Source organism: Aulonocara sp. 'chitande type north' Nkhata Bay, linkage group LG19, assembly GCF_057382095.1.
Source record: "Aulonocara sp. 'chitande type north' Nkhata Bay isolate Kocher_YH1m ecotype deep benthic linkage group LG19, A_spYH_male_GT1.1, whole genome shotgun sequence".
In the NCBI taxonomy this organism is placed as follows: domain Eukaryota; kingdom Metazoa; phylum Chordata; class Actinopteri; order Cichliformes; family Cichlidae; genus Aulonocara; species Aulonocara sp. 'chitande type north' Nkhata Bay.
The window spans coordinates 23,652,698-23,671,900 of record NC_141362.1 but is presented as its reverse complement, the minus strand read 5'-3'; the positions used below and the strand labels follow the sequence as shown (position 1 = coordinate 23,671,900).

The following is a 19,203-nucleotide window of genomic DNA, read 5'->3' as shown; positions in this document are numbered from 1 at the left end:
GATATTAGCCTATGGGTGGGAGCCTTTCTTTATTATTAAACAGAGTGATGACTGAATAATCAAGCTGTGAATCGAGGTTTAGAGAGAAAATAATTAATTACAGACCTTTTTCATTTGATTAATTTAGAACAGGACCAAATTAATATACTTGTGAATCTAAAACTAATCTATAAAACTCTGGAGCATAACCCCCCCCCCAAAAAAAAAAAAAAAAAAAAAAAAAAAAAACCCCAGACAACTCAAGGGATGAACCACACATCTTTGTTGCAAGCTTATGGCAAAAGCACATTTGTTTCCCCCCTTTTTAGTTGATCTGAAAAGATGTCAAAGACAACATTTTACAGGCATAAAGTAGTATTTCTGCATCAAAACGATGATTACAGTGTCCTTTTCATCTTACATCATTCATTACTCTTTTATTTGGTATTTAGAGTAAAATTACAGTAAATAAGGAGAAGTATCACACAAAATGAGTATAAACAGATTTATTTGAATCTCAGACAAAATCTTGAGTAATGCATCATGCATTCTGTAAAGTACACAGCATGCAACTACGTCTTTTCATATTTCGATTCCTTCCCAGAAACAGTATAATAACGTCCTTCCAGACAATTAAAACGTATTTTAAATTTACACTTTTACTGAAGCTCGTGCGGAACACACATTCCCTGATTACAACTTAAAGTTCACATGACATTCAACATAACAGTCTTCAGTGATCCAGGAAAATCACCTGAAGCACAGTACCAGTGGAATACTATGAATCGAGTCCAGTTGGAGCACAAGGCAAAACTCGGCAGTCACAGCCAACTGGCAAGACTTGTAATCTCACCAAACCCGAAGAACAGGACGGATTCTTCTCAGGACACATCTGCGTCCCAGCTGCCATCAGACATTAACCTTCACCTGCCATTTGTATGAGCTGTCTGGGTGGGTACAGCATGTAGTTTATTATTTTTTCATGTTTATAGTTTAAACCTCAACACTGATGCGTTTGACAGAACATGTTAGTAAATACTCAAATTGATTAAATTCACACAAAAAACCCAAATCAACGACTAAAAGGTGTAATAGGGATGAGAATCTCCAAATGTTTTTAAGGCTTTTCACCTCATTTCCTCATGTGTTTGCATTTTGAGGAGTAAGACCCTAGCTCTAGGTTTTAGAGCAAAACTAATGTTACTCCCGTGTTGCTGCAGTAGCATCACTTTGACCACTTTCAAAGAAAATCCCTCATCTTGCCGTCCGATCACTCCAGCTCCTCACAAAACTTAGACTTAACCTCGCCAACAATCGCAGTAGATCTAATGATACTATATTTAGCCATTAAGACCACAGACCTAAGCATGATGGCACTGAGCTCAGCAGCATGAATCCCCTTTGGCTGGGGATCTTTGTCGTACTCGTGAAGTTCACTCGTCATTCCGAGTTAGGCTCTTCAGTTCAGAGCGGCATGCTCCACACGGAGCTGCTGCTGGTCGTACTCTGATATGAGCTTCTTGATGTGTGCCAGTTTGTTGTGCAAGTATTCACAGCGAGCCTTGTCCTGATTGTAGTTTGGGTTGGACTGTAGTGAGGAAAGGAAAACTTGATTATTTAAAAGCGGTGGTTTAAAAAAAAAAAAAAAAAAAAAAAGTGGGGAGTTTTAAGAAAGTCATTACCTTTTTAATTTTCCGATACTCTTGAAGAATTTGATTTCTAACTGTCTGCCAGGGATAAATACAGAAATGAAGATTAATTTAAATCAAGTCTGTGAAAAGTTGCAAAATAATCCTTATGTGACTATAAGATCACAGAAAAACTATAATACATCACTGTTTGTCTTCATGGTTTTGTTTATTAGGCTTCAGGAACCATGACCTAACAATTTCACCCCCCCAAATGCTGGTACAGGGGCCCCATTGTGTGTGAACGTTTGATATAGGAAAAATATGACTGAATTTGCCACATATACACGTCACTGCTCACTTTAATAAGTACACCTGTTCATCTGCTCAGTCTAATGAGCCAAAAATAAATCCTTCACCTATAGTGGCAATTCTGTAGGTGAAAATGTCTTAGTCATTGGGAATCCCCAAAGCACTCTAACTGATGTTAGAGTGCTTTGGGGATTCCCAATGACTTTACAGGCCCAACTGCTTCGGGCCAACAAGTATAAAGAAGAGCATTGCTGAATGCACTTGCAGCCTTGAGGCACATGGATTATAGAAGCAGAAGACCTAACTTGTTGCCACTACAGGAAACTGAGGCTACAATTTGCGTAAGTTTAACAAATTTAGGCGACAGGTCATATTATGGTGTGGGGGATATTTTCTTGATACATTTTGGACGTCCTAGGAACAACTGAGCATCATTTAAACAATACAGCCTATTTGAGTATTGTTACTAACCATGTCCCTCCCTTTATGACCACAGTGTACCATCTTCTGATGGCTGCTTTCTGGAGAATAACACACTGTCACAGAGCTCAAACATTATCAAACTGGTTTCAGTTGTCACTGCACTTAATTCTGCTTCCGGTCACCAGATTTCAATCCAATGAAGCACCTTTGGGATATGGTGGAACGGCAGATTGACATCGTGGATGTGCAACCGATAAATCTGCAGTAACCGTGTGATGCAATCCAACACGGACCAAAATCTCTGAAGAATGAAACTATGCCATGAAGAACCAAGGCTGTTCTTAAGACCAAAGGGGGTCCAACCTAGTACAAGTAAGGTGTACCTAATAAAGTGGACGGTATGTGTCTAATGACTAACTACAAACAGCAAAGAAAGATGAGAGGATGTTTATGCAAACTTCCTCCATTTAAAAAAAGAAAAGAAAAGAAAAATAAAGACTTTCTGTACATCTACCTTATATTTATGTGATTCATGGTGGAGTTGCTTGAGTTGTGTGTCCAAATCCATGAACTGCTGCGTCACGCTGTCAATGCGAGCGTGTAAATCTCGATACTCATTGTACTCCTTGTTAAAGTCCTGTTTGTAACTTTGTCTCTGCTCGTGGCTACAAATCACTGTGTACTTCCTGTGAAGAGGGCGGGAAAAAAGAAGAAAAGGAAATTATTGAATAAAAGTGCATTAAGACAAGTAAACAACCCCTTTTGACCATTGCAAATACTTGTTCAAATGAATGATGCTTACAATAAATAGTCTGGTGTGTCACTGTCCACTCGAAGTGCATTAGAGTCAAAAAAAATGTCAGCCGGCTCTGAAAGAAAAACAGAAACATGTCAGCTAAGTGAAAAACTAAACAAGCAGCACATGTGCTGATGAGTCAGCAGCCATTAGGCCTCACCTGTGCAGTCCAGAGAGGCTTTGCTGTTTGGATGCTCTGAGCTGGGTCTTTTTCTTTTCTCCATCCTGTCTCTCTTCTTATCCTTCTCCTTGACAAATGAATACAAATCCAAATTAGCAATGTGTCACATCAAATGGAATAACTATTAAAAGACAAATAAGGAGCAGTTTCTCACATGGTCTCTGTGTTTGTGTTTGCGCTTCTTCTTTTTTATTGTATGTTTGGTAAGATCTGGCACCGTTAGAAGGGACGGGGGGCGATCTGAGTTATCCTGAGGGTGATCTTGTGGAATTTCGGGTTCTTTCGGGGGAGCGTGAGGTGGTTCTAACCTTTTAGCCACCTTTTCTTCCTGCTGACAGACTGCTGACAAGGAGTCAATAAGTCTCTGAGGATCAAGCGATACTCTTTGCTTGTCATCTGCTGTGATGTCCTCGTGAGCTTGTTTAGAAGGCCTCGTTTTTGACTTGTCACTGGCTGCTTTGCTGGAAAAATGGGAAATCCTGGGCTTCTTGGAGGCCAAAGGGTCAGTGTATTCCTCTGGCAGGGAATGCTTTGGACGGTGTGCTGGCGAAGAGTTGGGCGTGTCTCGCAGTGGGCTGACCTGGGCCTCAGGGACAGCGAGGAGGTTCTGTTGCGGTTGAAACAGTCGCCTGCACAGAAAACACAGGGCATCAGCTTTAATTAGCATTTCCCTGGAATCCATTCTTCTTTCTTGCATGTGCTGTACAGTGCAATGCAACAGCAGAGCCCTCCAGATAAACACATAATAATATGGTAAAAAAAATAAATGATGCAAGTGTTAAATATTTAAAAAGTCTAAATCAAAAGCACCACAATGCTATGCTTTTAGAAGCTGCCTTTATTTCACTCTGTGATCAAACATATCCCATAATTCCCCTGACTCTCCTTCTTGGTTAAATAGGCTTTACAGAGCCTGGAGGTGTCCAGTGGCTCATTGTCCTGTTATTTAAATAAATAAATGTCCCACTAAACAAACCAGATGGGATGACGTGTTGCTGCCAAATATGTTGTTTAAATGTTGCACTGAATCCTGAATAAGTCGCCAACACCATCACACCACCTCCTCCATGCTACGTAGTGGGACCCACATATGCAAATACCATCCGTTCACCTTCTGCTTCAACCATACAGGCCTAATTCATGCAGTCTCCTCCGAACGGCTGACGGTGACACAGATCAGATAATTAAACTCTAAGATGTGGCCTCTTGCTAACTGAATTTATCCGCAGCACCAGAGCACTCGCTGTGAGAATAAGTTTCATCAGAGCCTTCGATCGCTGTGCAACTGCATTTGAAGAGAATTTCAAACTAAGACTGGTTTATGCAACCTGAGTGCTTCCTTCTGTATTATGAGTAACTACAACAGTTGAATAGGGATGTTTGCTGAATACGAACACCATCTCGGCACAATTCAACCAAGATGATATGAAGCTGGCATCAAGGATGATCATGAATGGCTTGGCACAAAAAAAGGGAACTGATTAATTTTTTTAAATGTCGATCGTTATCATCAGCCAAACTGTTACGGTAAACTTTCATTTTGGTTCAGAATTTCACAATCGCTGCATCTTCTGTCCAAATATGTCATTTCATACTCTCGAATTATCACAGCAGCTTAAAAAAAAAGAAAAAAAAACCTACATATGCAGGTCTGAACTGTTGCTGCCAGTGTAACGGTTGCTTTACATAAACATGCAAAAAGATTTTTTTGAAACTGACTCTATTTACAGAAACACAAATTTGAGAAATTACATCACTGCAGAAAAGCAACCTGTAACCCTCAAAAACACTTAGACATAATCACTGAACTCTGAAAATTTTGCCACTTTAGTGATTTACAAAGTGATGAAAATGAACTAAAATGCCAGTTATTTCCATTCCTTAAGATTAACAAATTATAATGAAGAAACGTAGGGCCTGAGAGCTCTGCAGTAGTCATAAAGTATGAAAACAGCAGCAGGCACATCCTTATCTAAGTTACCTGACAAGGATGCGCTTGAGGAGCTGCTGGTCTCCAGAGGTGTAGCCGGGCCAGTCCTTCTGCAGCTCCTTATACAGACTGTCCTTCAGAACATATGTGCTGTCTCTACTATTAAGCTGAGCGACCTGAACACAAGCATGCACAAAAACAGGGGAGAAAAGACTTAAGACAATTGTTTTTGAGGAGTTGACTTAAGAGTTTGATTCCCAAACTGATCCATGTGTGTTCATATTCTTTACAGATTTGTCAAAGGTTGCAAAAACATAATCTTGATATTAAGGAAACCAAGAGTCACGTGCATAAAGGCAGTTTTAACACAGTCTAATGCTTGCATGTTATGTTTGTATAAAACTGGAACAGAAATACCTCCATTAGTACAGAGTCCAGCATGTTTTTGTCTCCTGCTGTCAGCCCGTCTTTCTGCAGCCTCAGGATCAACTCGGGCCTCCTGTATGGCCTTAGAGCCAGCAGGTGCATTACTCTCTCCCTGAGGGGCTTCTCTTGCAAATCACAACTGCTTCTCCTGTTTGATGCACAGGCATCTTTCTTCGGCTTGGACGCACCGACTCCCTTCTTAATGTTGCTGAGAAGAGACGAGTGTTTTGGCTTGGTGAGTCTGGCCAGAGCAGGGGCTGGGGCTCGCACTGTTACCTTCTTGCCTTCAAAGAAACAGGACATTTTTTTACATCAATGACATCAGGGGAGCACTTCCTGAGATTTCAATCATCAAAAATAACCTTGTGCTTCATTTCCTAACATGTATTGCTATTTCCAGACAGAGAAGCAAAATCAGATACTGAGGGGGAAAAGGACTTTCTTCCTGAACTTTCTCCAAAAGCAGAGATGTGGAGAAACACAAAGACAAGACCTCATTTCACCTTTCAGAAACCCACATTTAGGTTACGAAGCTGCATGCACACGCATCTCAGCGAGCAAAGCCTGCTGTCTAATTTAAGAAGTAACCACATGGTTGCACAAGCCTGTTGTAAGGAAGTTTTTTTTCTCTTTTTAAGGCTTCCTCTGAAATGACAGAATCAACAAAACCCATCTACATATATACGCGTATATTTATGTGCCCTTTCGGTGAAAGCAGTTGAGACTCAGGCTATAATATATCAGTTCATACGGAAATGGTTTGGTGGTTTGTTAAAAAAAAGCTAAATCATTGGTTTCATCATGCACATTCATGTTTGAGGAACATGTGCAGAACGCAGTTTCTGTATGTGCATAGAGACCATGTATTCTTTAAAACCACTGTATCACATATAGAAAGTTTACAGATAGCTACACAAAAGGACAAAACATGCAGGAGAAAACAAGAAAGGCCGTTACTATGTCACTGGTTACTACACATGTTGCCAAGGCAACCAATGCAATATGGCTGTCTGTGCTTATAAGCACAGAACAAATTTTTCTTCAGGCCAATCTTCTCGCTTAGCTGGAGTTATCTGTTGTATAACAGAGTACGCTCTGTGGACGTGCAAGTGTTTTCTATACTTCATACCCTGGTAGCGGCTTCCGTGTTTGATGACAATGGCCCCTCGGCTGCGCGTCTCCTCCTCGGCTTGGGCCATGCTCTGACGAGCTTTATCGTACGACTCATCTGTGGCTTTGACTGTCATCTTCTTCTGAATCACCCCGAGACATGACAGCTCCTCGGCGGCACTGAGAGGAGAGAAGACAGCGTGTACAGACAGCGACCTGACAGTGCTTTAACGACTCCTTGCAAAGGTTATCCGTGTCAAATAAAAGATTGTTTCTCAGGACGCAGTTGCTTTAGGTAGTGTTCAGTTAGATGCATGCTGGACTACTTGTCTGCCTCGCCAATACATGACATTTAAATCCACTTCAGTGCATTTCTATGCTTATGCAGTCAGGAACCCTGAGTTTTCTCTGGCATTTAAAGGCAGAGAAACGTTAGCAGCAGGGTAACTTTCACACAGCAGCAGGGGGCAGAGACATTTGAAAAGATTAATACTCATTGAGGCAGTCAGTTATTTCTACATCTATAATACTAAGTAAACATATAATCATTTAACCACCTCAGACAAAACAATACAGTTAAAGCCTTACAACTCTATTTTAATCTGAAAACCCTTCCTATATCGAAACTGATGCTTTTTGCTGCCTTTACCTGGTGCTGAGCTGTTTGATGCAGTCAAAGCTTCCGTGGGGATTATCACGGGCAACATTAGTTACACCAAAGGTGAAATTCCTGACTTCATCTCTATTTTCCGAACAAGGGATGGTGATTCTCTGTAATATGAATAGGGAAAGAAGAAAAAGAGCAGATTGAGATTGAAAGATTGAGATTTATCAGCTTTAAAATGTGTTAGGATCGCTTTGTGTCAGCAGTAAGACGTCCTTCTTACCCCTTCATTTCCACTAAAACAGATGGTGGGTTGGGCCGACCAGCCCTGTGGTGGGGGGGGGAAAAAAGAAAGAAAGAGAGAAAACATTAGATGTGTGCATCTTTAAAACCCCACAAGCATTAACATACTGACTCGTTTTCTCACAACCCTCTTTGTATGAGTGCTTCATTTGCTAACGTTGACAACGTCAAACAAATGCTTAACCTTAAACTTGTGGAGTCCAGTTATAATAGTTTCCACAAGGTTAGCAGATGCCACAAGTATAGTAAAACAAGCCCACACATATACATATAGAGCAGGGCAGTAGAGGATGTTTTGTGGTCTGCACTATTCATCTGAATGCTTCTGGTGGTTTTCTGGCTGCTAGTAGCCCATTTTCATTTTGTTTTGTGTACTGTTATTCTTCGTAATTGTGAACAGCATTTCAGAGAATTTTCCAACATCTTTTTTTCTCACAACCCCACACCAGCTTGCAAGTGAAGGTAGTATCCCTTCTTTTGCAGCGGCCCAGTAAGGGTCTGATTACAGGTCTCAAGTGCTACAGTTGGAAGATTATTTATGCATTCATTTATTTATTTATTTTTGAACAGGGTTATCGATTTAGAAAGATGTGAGCTTTCCTAATTAGCTCTTAACCTGCATAGTGCACACCAACTGTATATAAGATATAAGACAATGCTGTTGTGACATCATCCATTGGTTAGTGAGGCCCATCCCTCTCTTGCTGTCTATAAACAGCGAGGGATATGATGGAAAAACAAGGGAGATATGCCACTTTACTGTCCCTCTGGACACTTATTGAATCGTGCTGTATTGAATAAGCTGTGAAACTAGTAATTGAAACCATAAAGTTATCAGACAACCATATAATAAGGGTACAGTTCAAGTGAGCAGCAGGGTCATTTTCCAATAGACTTCTAGAACTGGACTTCTTCCTGAAACTAGAAAAGTCACCTCCTGCTGGCCATTAAAATGAATGCATGTTAAGTCACTGTTAAGCTCTGTACTTGCTTCACTTTCACCACCCAGAAGCTACTTCCCCCTCCTACTTAGGAATCCGAAAGAGAAAAAGAAACCCTACACCCATTGCGTTCATATCAAGAACAAACCCAGTCCTATTAATAAACTCAGGATATTAAACAAGCATGTCAGGTATTATTTGAGTGCTCAGTTCCCATTTAAACAGATGGGTACATGCACCATTGTCTGCTCCAGGTCCTGCTGCTCCTCCATCCCCTTGCACTGGCTAAGGTCAATAAGCAGCTCCACAGATAAAAATATGATGAAACACAGTATCATCTCTCACAGGGAGCGAACTAGCCAAAGTGACACGTTTGCAGCAGGGATGGAAAGTATGTGATGACTCGATTCTGACCTTTGCATAAGTCCACCTGTTGATGAGTGCAGAGAAAGTGAGGTGGCTGCTAGTACAGAGTAAGGTGTGGAGGTGTTTTTTGGGTTTTTCTTTTTTGGTATCTGTGATCCAGCCAAGTAGGATTTGATTAGACATGCTTAAAGCTAAATAAAGAACCTAAATGCATGCTCAGAAACACTGATATATGCATATTACAGCCTGCTCCTCATCAGGTGCTTTCCCCCCTCGATCTCATCACAGCTGTATTACACTGAAAGCGAGGACATGACATGAGCAGCGTGGTTTCCACCTTTCATCAGAAAAGCTTGTAGCTGTCATTTCTTCACTGAGGAGTTTCCTATCTGTATTAGGAGGAATTAGTGCATTGAGGAAGTGTACATGACTGTTCTCTGCTTTACACTTCCTGCAGCGTCTGATTCATTTATGATTAACTGGGTCAAATGTTTGCCTGAGTTCGTCCATCTGTCTTCTGATCTTTATGATATTCAGCAAATTAAAAAAAGAAAAATAAATCACACAAGTACTCCATGTCTTTAAATCCAATTCAGAATATCCTCCCACAACTAACCTCCCTTCCTCCCCCCTACACACACAGCCTGTCCTCCTTTTTCCTTTCTCCTCTCCTCGACCCCGGCACTGATTAGCATTCCTAGTACTTTGCCAGCAGCTTGTGAGCAGTGGGCCAGCAGCTCGTTACAAACATCAGCACACAGGGAAACGCTTCTGCGTTGTATTATGCAACATGTATTTCCATTTCATAGCTTGAAAAGGGGGGAGCTTGTAGGAGTCAACAACCGGGGAAGGTAGTGGTGAACTTCGGCCGAAATTTAAAGCACACACAAAAAACAAACCCGCGTTTAGTATCACTTCGTCTTTTCCTTTGTTAAAAAACCCAAAAATTGTTCCTTTGACAAAGTGGTACGTTAAATTTAAATGTCAGTGTACTTAACTGTAATTATTTGAAGAGAAAATACTTTAGAAAATGACCCACCTTGCCGTTTTGGAAGGTATTAATGGCTGTTGCCGCGCTGTCAGTGAGTTTTACGTGAAAAACGGAGATGTTACCGCCGCGGCTCAGTTTGCCGCTGGACAGCCCGTAACACTGGTTCTCCTTTAACGCCGACATGCCGCCGCAAATCCCGCCCTGCCAGCCTTATTCCGGACCGCACGAATCCGACATAAATAAACAAACATTGGCCAGACGGTCCGGAGAGAGAAAGAGCTGAACTGCACCGTGTGGCTGCTCCTCCGCCGCGCGCTATTCTGGAGTAGATCGCATTACGTCATGACGGCTGAAGTCAGAGCACATTTTATTGGCCCACCGACATAAATAAACCATTACGTAGGGCTTTACGTAACCACCTCTACTGTTTTTTTCTACTTCCCCTCTCACTATGCTAATTCTCTTTCTTTGGCATGATGAGGGTACTTTGCACAGTGAGTGCGAGGACACAGGTGATTTTGTTTCAGCGATTTATAAACGGCTGGATGGAGATTTATCTGAGCGAAATACTGATACAAGTATTATTAATTTACGCTGATTTTTTGGGTACTTTTTTACATGTCAAGAATAAAAGGGTGTGAGCAAGACAAACCTAATATTTTAAGCAATGATTGCTATCCATATAGAATAAACAATGTGTTTAGAAATGAGGAAGTTAGGATGTCTGGTTAGCACGTTTGTGCACAGCTATAGAGAGGAAGTAGGTTTTCTCTAACCACCTTTTCTTTTAAACTACATTACAATTTGAGTACAATTTGACTAACTGACAACTACTCTGTTGTAAAAGCGGACTACACATTAAAGTTCCAGTATATTAAAACAAATCTCACCACAACTCTCAGCTTAGATTAAACAAAAATGGGATGCAAAATGGTCACAAGCCATTACATGATATTCCTAATATATGACAACATTAAAAATATCATGTGTTTATGGCGACCATTAACAAAACGTGTGCTTTGCCTGTGTTGTGCATGTAAAAGTTAATCTTAAATCTACATCCACCTGTGGAATCAGACAGACTAAGAGATCTGTGATGTATACTCAGGTTAGTGGCGACAGCAGTACAAGTGTTGAGACATCTCTCATTTCTTAATAGTCTGCGTCCAAGGAGCCAGACTTTCTTGTAATTTTAAAAAAAAAATTGGCTTGAGCAATATTTCATCAGGCTCTCTGTAGGTCTTTTAAATGTTTTCATCAGACATTGGCTGCTTTTTCACTGATTTTCAGTCCATTCCTTGCACCTGATCATTTTCTGATGAATGTTTATGTTTGTTCTTGTTTGTTAAGCTGCTTAACACTGACCTTCGAATCATTCAAGTATAAAAAAAGGCACCTAACTCAAGGGACGGACTGCTGTTGTGACGACACGTAACAGACATCTTAGCAAAGAACCAATTTTACATTATATCTTTAGACACGTGTCTCTAGCCGCCTGTTGCAAAACAGAATTTGTGCAATTTTTTTGGGCTGAATCACCGCTACAATGCTCACAATTACAACTCTAAGTGATGCATTTAAATTTTTTGACTAGTAACATCAAGATATAAATGTGGCACCATGTGACAGTTCAACACGTGCTGAAATATAATGCAGAGTGGCTCTGAGGGAATCTACATTCTCAGCTTTTCTTGGTGGATTTTGTCGCTGCTGAGTCACACATATAGAGATAATTTAGTCTTCTGTGTTTGTCTTTTTCCAGCTGTGAGAGACCCAGTGAAACAATTCCAGAAACCAAATGCTTCCCAGCAAATTTTAACAAGATAATGTTGTATTTTTAGGTGTTAATAATTACAATCTTAATGATTTAATTTTGCCTATTTTAGTTAGATGTGGTGGACATGTATCACTGGAATTTCCCTTGAAGGGCTTATTTAGGAGGTGGTTGTCATTTCACATTGGTGTAACCATGACAAAATGATGTTACTAGGTACTCATTCAAAATGTGCCTCTTCAGAATGCTGCAGCATGAGTGAGTGTTGAAGTCATTCCCAGCAGGAGGAATGGGGTGTGTCAGGCGATGCAATGACTCAATAACACTGCATTTTGGACTGCAATCCATATATATGTATCTAAATGGATATTAAATGCTCAAGCTGATATTTCACATTGTTTTGCACACAGCTTGTCACACACACAGATGAAGTTTTCATTTAACATATGCACCTTTGGGAAAGTGAGCCAGCTGACATTTACTATAGATAGCACCCCAAAAAACTTTGACAGATAATACGTTTGCATACAGTTCAAAACCAGCCTGTTGCTCTATTACATCTCTGTAGATAGAAGACAAGATCTTTAAGGATTTTGCATGCTGAGATAACCTTTTCAAAAAGGGAGATGATTGCTGCTTTTTGAGGCTCTACTGTGTAGTAAAGCTTTTAGCCCTCAATACTAAAAATAATGTAAATACCATAAGACACAGTGCTGCTTGTTTCACACTGCCTTATAAACATGTTATACATGCTGCTTTTGCTCCGGGCTAAATCTGTTTGCTTGACCTAATTGTGGTTTGGCCCAAGTACACAACCGGTGTGCAATTTTCTGAAATGTTTATCTACTGTCTCTTCCTCCTTCTTTCTCTCATTCAAATCAAAAGTATGTACACAAAAATGAAAGTACACACACTTTCATTCATAACATTTTATGTGTCGGGACATAAAAATACAATTTTACCTTCGGCAGGTCGGATCAACTACATAACACAACAAGTAATTATATATTTAACAAAAATTCAGCCACTTTGCAGGAGCAGTATACAAAAACTAAATGTAAACACCAGCCAGGTGCTGCTAATCAAATGCACTCGATTATCCAATCATCAGTAAGTGTGAGCACCTCTATTATATCCAGATTCTTTCTGATTTATAGTCTTAGCTCTCACCAGTTTTATTTGACACAGTTTGATTAACTGAATTCATTTGTATTTCAATCAAAAGTTCAGTATTGGAAGCAGTATTACAGTCATCTGCATTTTCATACACTCTCCTTCATATTTGAGGTTTTATATATCAACATATCTTAAAATTAGCTAAATACAATCTCGTATGAACAACAAATTACATTTTATTTTACATGTAAAATATAAAAATATAGTACAACTTTACTGCTTCTACAGGAATTAAGAGGGTAGGTTGTGAGCGTCTCTATAAAAAAAAGCAGAAGTCATTGCTTTGAAGAAGCAGTTGTTGCTGCCTGTCAGTCTGGGAAAGGTTACAAAGTTTTCAATTTGAAAGATTATTCACAAAATAGTCAAGATAACTGTATCACCCTGAGAGGGAATGTCCCGACCTGACCGAATTGACCTTGAGGACAGATTGTGTAATACTCAAAGAAACTGCAAAAATACAAAGAACTACATCTCAGACTCTACAGGCCTCAGTTAGCATCTTAAATATTGAAGTTCACGACAGCACAGTTAGAAAAAAGACTGAAAAGGTATGATTTGTTTAGAAGAAGCGAAAGCCTCTTTTCTGTAAAAAAGAACATGGCAGCACGGCTTAGGTTTGAAAAACGGTCCTCCACCAGGATGATTCACTTAATTGTTCAAGTAGGTTAATGACCTACTTAATGGTCATTGTAGTAGGTCTGAATAATGTCACATTATATTCTAATGTGTTGTTCTTTTGAGGTCATATTTACCCAATTTATCCTGATAAGAACTGTATAGGTGTACTTCTTTTTACCATAACTGTATATTAACAGCCGCTTAGTGCTCTGAAAGAACAAAAGATTAAAATACAAACAACAGAAGTGCGTCAAAAATGTTCAGATACAAATGAGCTGCCATGAGTTTAATGTGTGAGCCTGCTTAGCCTTAGTTCGGTTTCTCATCTATGTCTCCCTGCCAGTGTTTGAACACAGATGGTCTCAAAGCAGATGAGAACTGTTCAAAGCTGACTCATATCAAAGGCCCTCTGGCTCTTTTGAAGTGTAGTGTTTGCAACAGGTGACATTTTGGGCTTAAAACCATTTATGACTTTGAACAGTAGCCGTGGGCTGAACCTCCCTTTGACCCAGAAGGTAAGGAGAGGACAGATCAGGACGGAGGGAGACAGAGACCGAGGGAGTACATGAAAGTTAGTATCCTATCACTTCATGTTCGGCTGATTGCTGCAGGCCAGCGACACGAGGACGCTTCATGCAGAAAACCAAGCTAGTAAAGAATCAGGATAAAATTCGGAGCAGGGTAGTAGGGTTTTTTTTTTGCATCGTATCTAGATAACTTGAAGATGACTGCTGTCTTTGTGTTTTGTTGAAGAAGACAGACTGAACAGAAAAATTAAGGTAAGAATGATGTTGAATGTAGGTACTTTGTAGATACTCTGCTCATCCATTAAAAATTTCACTGATATTAGAAGAAAATTTTAAAATGACATAAGGAAGAAAATCGAAAATCTTTCCCCAGTCTTCTTTAAATTTACTTTTTATAAGTATCTCTGTTGCTTGCACACCTCTGATGTAGAATTTCTGCACATCTGAATGAGCGACAGGTGCATGAGAGGACGACTGCTGACACAGACACTAAATAGCCAAAAGCATTCACTCATCTGCCTTCATGCACATATGACAGCCCATCCTTATCCAAGGATTTAATATGATGTCGGCCCACTTTGTAGCTAAAGTAGCTTCAACTCTTCTGGGTAGGCTTTCCACAAGGTTTAGGAGTGTTTATGGGAATTTGTGATAATTCTTGCAGAAGCATATTTGTGAGGTCAGACACTGATGTTGGATGAGAAGGCCTGGCTCGCAGTCTCTGCTCTAATTTATCTCAAATGTGTTCTGTCTGGTTGAAGTCAGGACTCTGTGCAGGCCAGTCTAGTTCTTCCACACCAAACTCGCTCATCCGTGTCTTTATGTTACCTGGTTAGTGCACTGGTGCACAGACATGTGGGAACAGGAAGGGGTCATCACTAGAAAAACATTCTCTATGCATGCTTCTTGAACTAATCAGGTGAACATATGAAGTTTGCAGGTCTGTAGAGATTGACTCTGCAGAAAGTTGAGGACTTAATTTTAAACACCTGTGGCCATGGAAGTTATTGGAACACCTGAATTCAATTATTTGGATGTATGAGTGAATACTTTTGGCAATATAGTGCATGTGCATGTCATAGTAATCCAATTAGTGCTCTGATTACAGGATTGAAGCATTTCTGCATCTATATATATGATATGATATTATTAGTATCAGAATGATAAATGACTGAATGCCCTACAGCGGCGATGTTGGACCCTCTGTCAGACTGTAGCCCGCTCATCAGTGCAGCATCCTCTGGGAAGCTCCGTCTGGTCCGTCTGCTGGTAGACGGTGGAGCAGAGGTAAATGGGCGCAACCCTAAAGGAGAGACAGCTCTGCTGGCTGCCTGCAAGGCCCTGAGAGGGGAGCCTGCTGGGTCTGAGACAATTAAGCTCCTCACATACCTCCTCCAGAACAAGGTCAGTCCTCAGTGACAAATAGTCACCATTAAATACAGACACTTGAATGTAAACATGTGCATACAAGTTCAGCAGTTTATTGACTTAGGTGTATTTTTAATGCATAAAAAACTGTACTTGCTCTAAGAGAGGAGAACTTTTAATGCATAGTAAACAGGCTTGTGATCTATCCAGCTCTGCTTGTGTACCCCATCCAACTAAAAGGGTGTTCCTGAACATGCTGGCACCGGAGAACAGAATATAACACACTGTGAGTCACAGTTGAGAGCCACAACACAAAAGCAACAGTGCCAGATCAGTTCTAATTAAGAGAGCATTAGCCAAATTGCACAGAGTTCTGCTAAATTTGGTTTCTATAAAATATACACTTGAGCTTTCCGAGTGACTCCTAACACCGGACCATGTCCCTTCTGGGATAACCATTTATCACTGAATTAATCACTCAATTGGATCTTTTGCACTGATCAGGCAGATCCTAATGCACAAGACCGGGCGGGGCGTACTGCGCTGATGTACGCCTGTATGGAGCGTGCGGGAGCTCAGGTCGCAGCCACACTCCTTGCTGCAGGAGCCGACCCAAGCATGGAGGATTACTCTGGAGCCTCAGCTTTGGTCTACGCCATCAACGCACAGCATCAGCCTACTCTGAAGGTTAGTAAGGAGCAAAGAAAAAATGAAATGAAGTGTGAATCAATACATTTAAAGGATGGAAGAGGATATTATGAGGTTTTGCATTGTTTATAAGTTAGGGTTTTAACCCTATACCATCCTAAGATGGAGTTCATTTCAATTAATTGATATAATTTAGTTCATTTTAAATGATTATCATTAAAACTACCAGGATGTAATAGAACTCCAAAAGAAGGAGATTTCAACACCTCCACAAGAGCTGTAAAGTTACTTTACCAGCATTCTTGTACTTCAGGTATTGATGGATGCATGTCAGGTCAGAGGTCGTGACATCATCATCATTGCCACGGAGGTGGGTGTGCATGGAGGCCCTGTGACCAGACACTATCTGAATGTTCTCCCATCCCCAAACACCTCACCGGTGTCCTGCATGTCCCCATCTGACATAGTCCTGAAGACAGGCTCGCCAAACTCACCCGAGGGCGAAAACATCTTCAACTTCAGAGCAACAAGTGAGTAATGAGCTTTGTTTACAGGAAAATGCCTTGGTTTAATTGAATTATGGTGTATCCCACACCAGCAGGCTGTACACTGAAATGGCTGTACACCTTCAATGTCTTAAATAAAAAGAACTGGGTGCATACATTTGAATTTATTTTGGAATTTCTCTAATCCCCAAGTTATTAAGACATATCTGAATAACTTGTACTTACATACAACCGTTTGAACTGATGATATTGGAATATGCAGTTGTTTAGAAATGGCTCAGAGAGACATTACCAGTTTGTTTGAATCTTCAGTTCTATTTCTTAGATCTTCAGTGAGTTCCTTGTATACTTGAAAAAAACTTGTGCATCCAATTCTTGTTTTTTAAAGTCAATAAAGATGTCTGCTGTATAATCATTCCACCCTGGAAAAAGCAGAATTCAAAGGAAATCATTAAAAGCCGAAAATGATCTTGACAGCCATGCCCGTGATGACTCCATGTAAACTTCTGACCACAACTGTATTTAAAGACACTGACACGACTGTTGGTTTTAGTTAAAGTTCCAACAAAGCTGCACTTCTGACCACACCAAACCAGTCAGAACTGCTACTGCAGCCCTCACGGCATTTTCCATCTGAACAGAAACATTTCATCACAGGACGAGTTCTGATTTTCAGAGACGCTTCTCTTTAAAGGATTAGCGGACCCGATCCATGTCAACAAAACACTCCCCCCACAGCATAACGGATTCCCTAACCGGCTCTGAATAATATTATCAGAGTTGTCTGGCTATACCGCCTTAAAACAGATCAATACTGCAATCTCTATATGCAGACACTTGCCTCTCCTGGATAATAGCAGATCAGCACTGAACAAAAACAAGTCTAGACAGATGAGAATAAATGCCTTGTGGTTGAAATCATTAGCTGCACGCTCATTCCCGAGGAGAGAAAATGAACATGTGTTGCCAGGGTGAGTGAAGCTTGTAATGAAGGAAGCTACAGGTCCCGTCTATGAACTCGATTTGTACCATAGAAGCAGAGTGAATAAAGACAGATGGTTGTTATGGGAAAGATGTGTCATGTGAGGGTAAGTGATGAACTGGGGAAAACCTGGCTGAATATTTTTAGAATTTATAGCACACGCTATGCACAACATATTTATATGAATGTGTAGCTTTGCCTCGCTTTATTCTGGACTGAAATAGGATGGATTGCCATGGCTTCCTGCGTGGCACTGTGAGAGGTGTTCAAAGTGGGCAGATGTAAATCACAGGGACAGAGATATCACAATGTGACGACTGCTGCAGCTTATATCTTCTAAACAAGACATTATCAGTGACTTTTATCATAGATGTTCACCTTTTTTAAGACACTATATTGGTAGATTAAAAGCCTTATATGTATCCAACAGGGAGCCAGCTTTATGACAAATATGAAGAAACATTACAGCAACAGAGAAAGGATGCCTCTTCTCAACAGCTTCTACATCTATGATTTTAACCCCTAAAACTGACTTCTTTTCTTCCTCCAGGCCAACGAGGAAGTAGCAGCAGCATTAGCAGCAGACGTCCCTCCTGTGAACCACTGAGCCGGTGCAGCTCTCCCCCTCTCAGACAGAGAATATCATCTGAACCCTGGCTAGCGATTCACAACCTGGCCTGTCTGAACAGAGCTTATGAGGAGGGCAGGAGGGAGAGGAGCCCACAGGAGGAGAGAGACAGAGAGGATTTGAGAGGGGAGAGAGGAAGGAGTAAGGGTGAGGAAAAGGAGGAAGAAGAAAAGGAGTCCCATTTTGATCAGTCCAGAGTGGAAGAGAGGAGAAGAGGCAAGGTTCAAAGGAGAGATAACGGATATGGAGGAGAGGATTACAGCCGCAGCCATGAGGATTTCTCTTTGAAGACTTCTCATTTTGTCGTCTCGCTCACTGAGATGAGCTCGACTCATGCAACGCCCGGCAGCGTGGTCCTCAAACGATGTGTCACTCCTGCAGGGTCACTCTCAGACAAAAAGCTCCCCACCGGCCTGCCCCCTCACTCCCAGCTCCGCAGGAATACCCTCCCCTCTGTCACAGTCGACCCTCCTCTACTTGACCTCCCTCCTTTGGGAAGCCAATCCACATCTCACCTCCAGGTTCCAACCCAGGTTTCACCAGCCAAAAGCAGAACCATGGTGTTTCTGCCTCACCCACCCAGCTCCTCTCCTCCCTCTAGAGCATCAGTGAGGCCAGCTCTACTCCCTCCACTGCCCTCAGCTTCCTCCGTCACCTCACTGGTTCCTCCTTCTGCCTCCTGCTACAACGAGAGAAACAGGAGGTCACTGCGTCGTCACTCGGTGCAGCTTGAACAGCTAAAAGGAGGAACACGGATGAACTATTTAGACATGTGAGACCATATTATATTTGAAGGATAATGGTCCCAGCGTCATTTTTACAAGTTAGGTTCACCAGTACTTGGACTAGTTTTAGCCTCTACTGTATAATCATGGGAAGAGAAAAGTTTGGAGAAGGAACTGTCTCAAACAAGAAGTTTGAGACAAGCCAAAGCAAAAAATGCTATAAATATAATTGAAAGAGCCAAAGGTAATGGTAAAATTATC

General features: G+C 41.0%; 2 protein-coding genes across 3 annotated transcripts; one reads left to right on the top strand and one right to left on the bottom strand.

Moving 5' to 3' along the window:
- Nucleotides 1-470: 470 nt before the first annotated feature.
- On the bottom strand, nucleotides 471-10,326 carry LOC147307056 (RNA polymerase II elongation factor ELL-like). Its single transcript, XM_086275979.1, has 12 exons — nucleotides 10,039-10,326; nucleotides 7,673-7,717; nucleotides 7,435-7,556; nucleotides 6,805-6,965; nucleotides 5,667-5,959; nucleotides 5,301-5,425; nucleotides 3,474-3,948; nucleotides 3,299-3,386; nucleotides 3,145-3,211; nucleotides 2,857-3,028; nucleotides 1,662-1,706; nucleotides 471-1,567 (listed from the first exon to the last, which is right to left on the bottom strand). Exons 1-12 carry the CDS (start codon nucleotides 10,171-10,173, stop codon nucleotides 1,439-1,441), a joined length of 1,857 nt encoding a protein of 618 aa, XP_086132105.1. The 5' UTR covers nucleotides 10,174-10,326; the 3' UTR covers nucleotides 471-1,438.
- A 4,950-nt stretch (nucleotides 10,327-15,276) lies between these two features.
- On the top strand, nucleotides 15,277-18,993 carry LOC147307055 (ankyrin repeat domain-containing protein 34C). 2 transcript variants are annotated; one of them, XM_086274255.1, is made up of 4 exons: nucleotides 15,277-15,489; nucleotides 15,958-16,140; nucleotides 16,415-16,631; nucleotides 18,140-18,993. In XM_086274255.1, the coding sequence occupies exons 1-4, from the start codon at nucleotides 15,277-15,279 to the stop codon at nucleotides 18,991-18,993; spliced, it is 1,467 nt and encodes a 488-aa protein (XP_086130381.1). The 2 variants fall into 2 exon arrangements, 1 of the variants encoding a protein (XP_086130381.1); XR_015126347.1 differs by lacking the exons at nucleotides 15,277-15,489; nucleotides 15,958-16,140; nucleotides 16,415-16,631 and adding an exon at nucleotides 17,576-17,695 and having other exon boundaries at nucleotides 18,140-18,268.
- The last annotated feature ends 210 nt before the right edge of the window (nucleotides 18,994-19,203 follow it).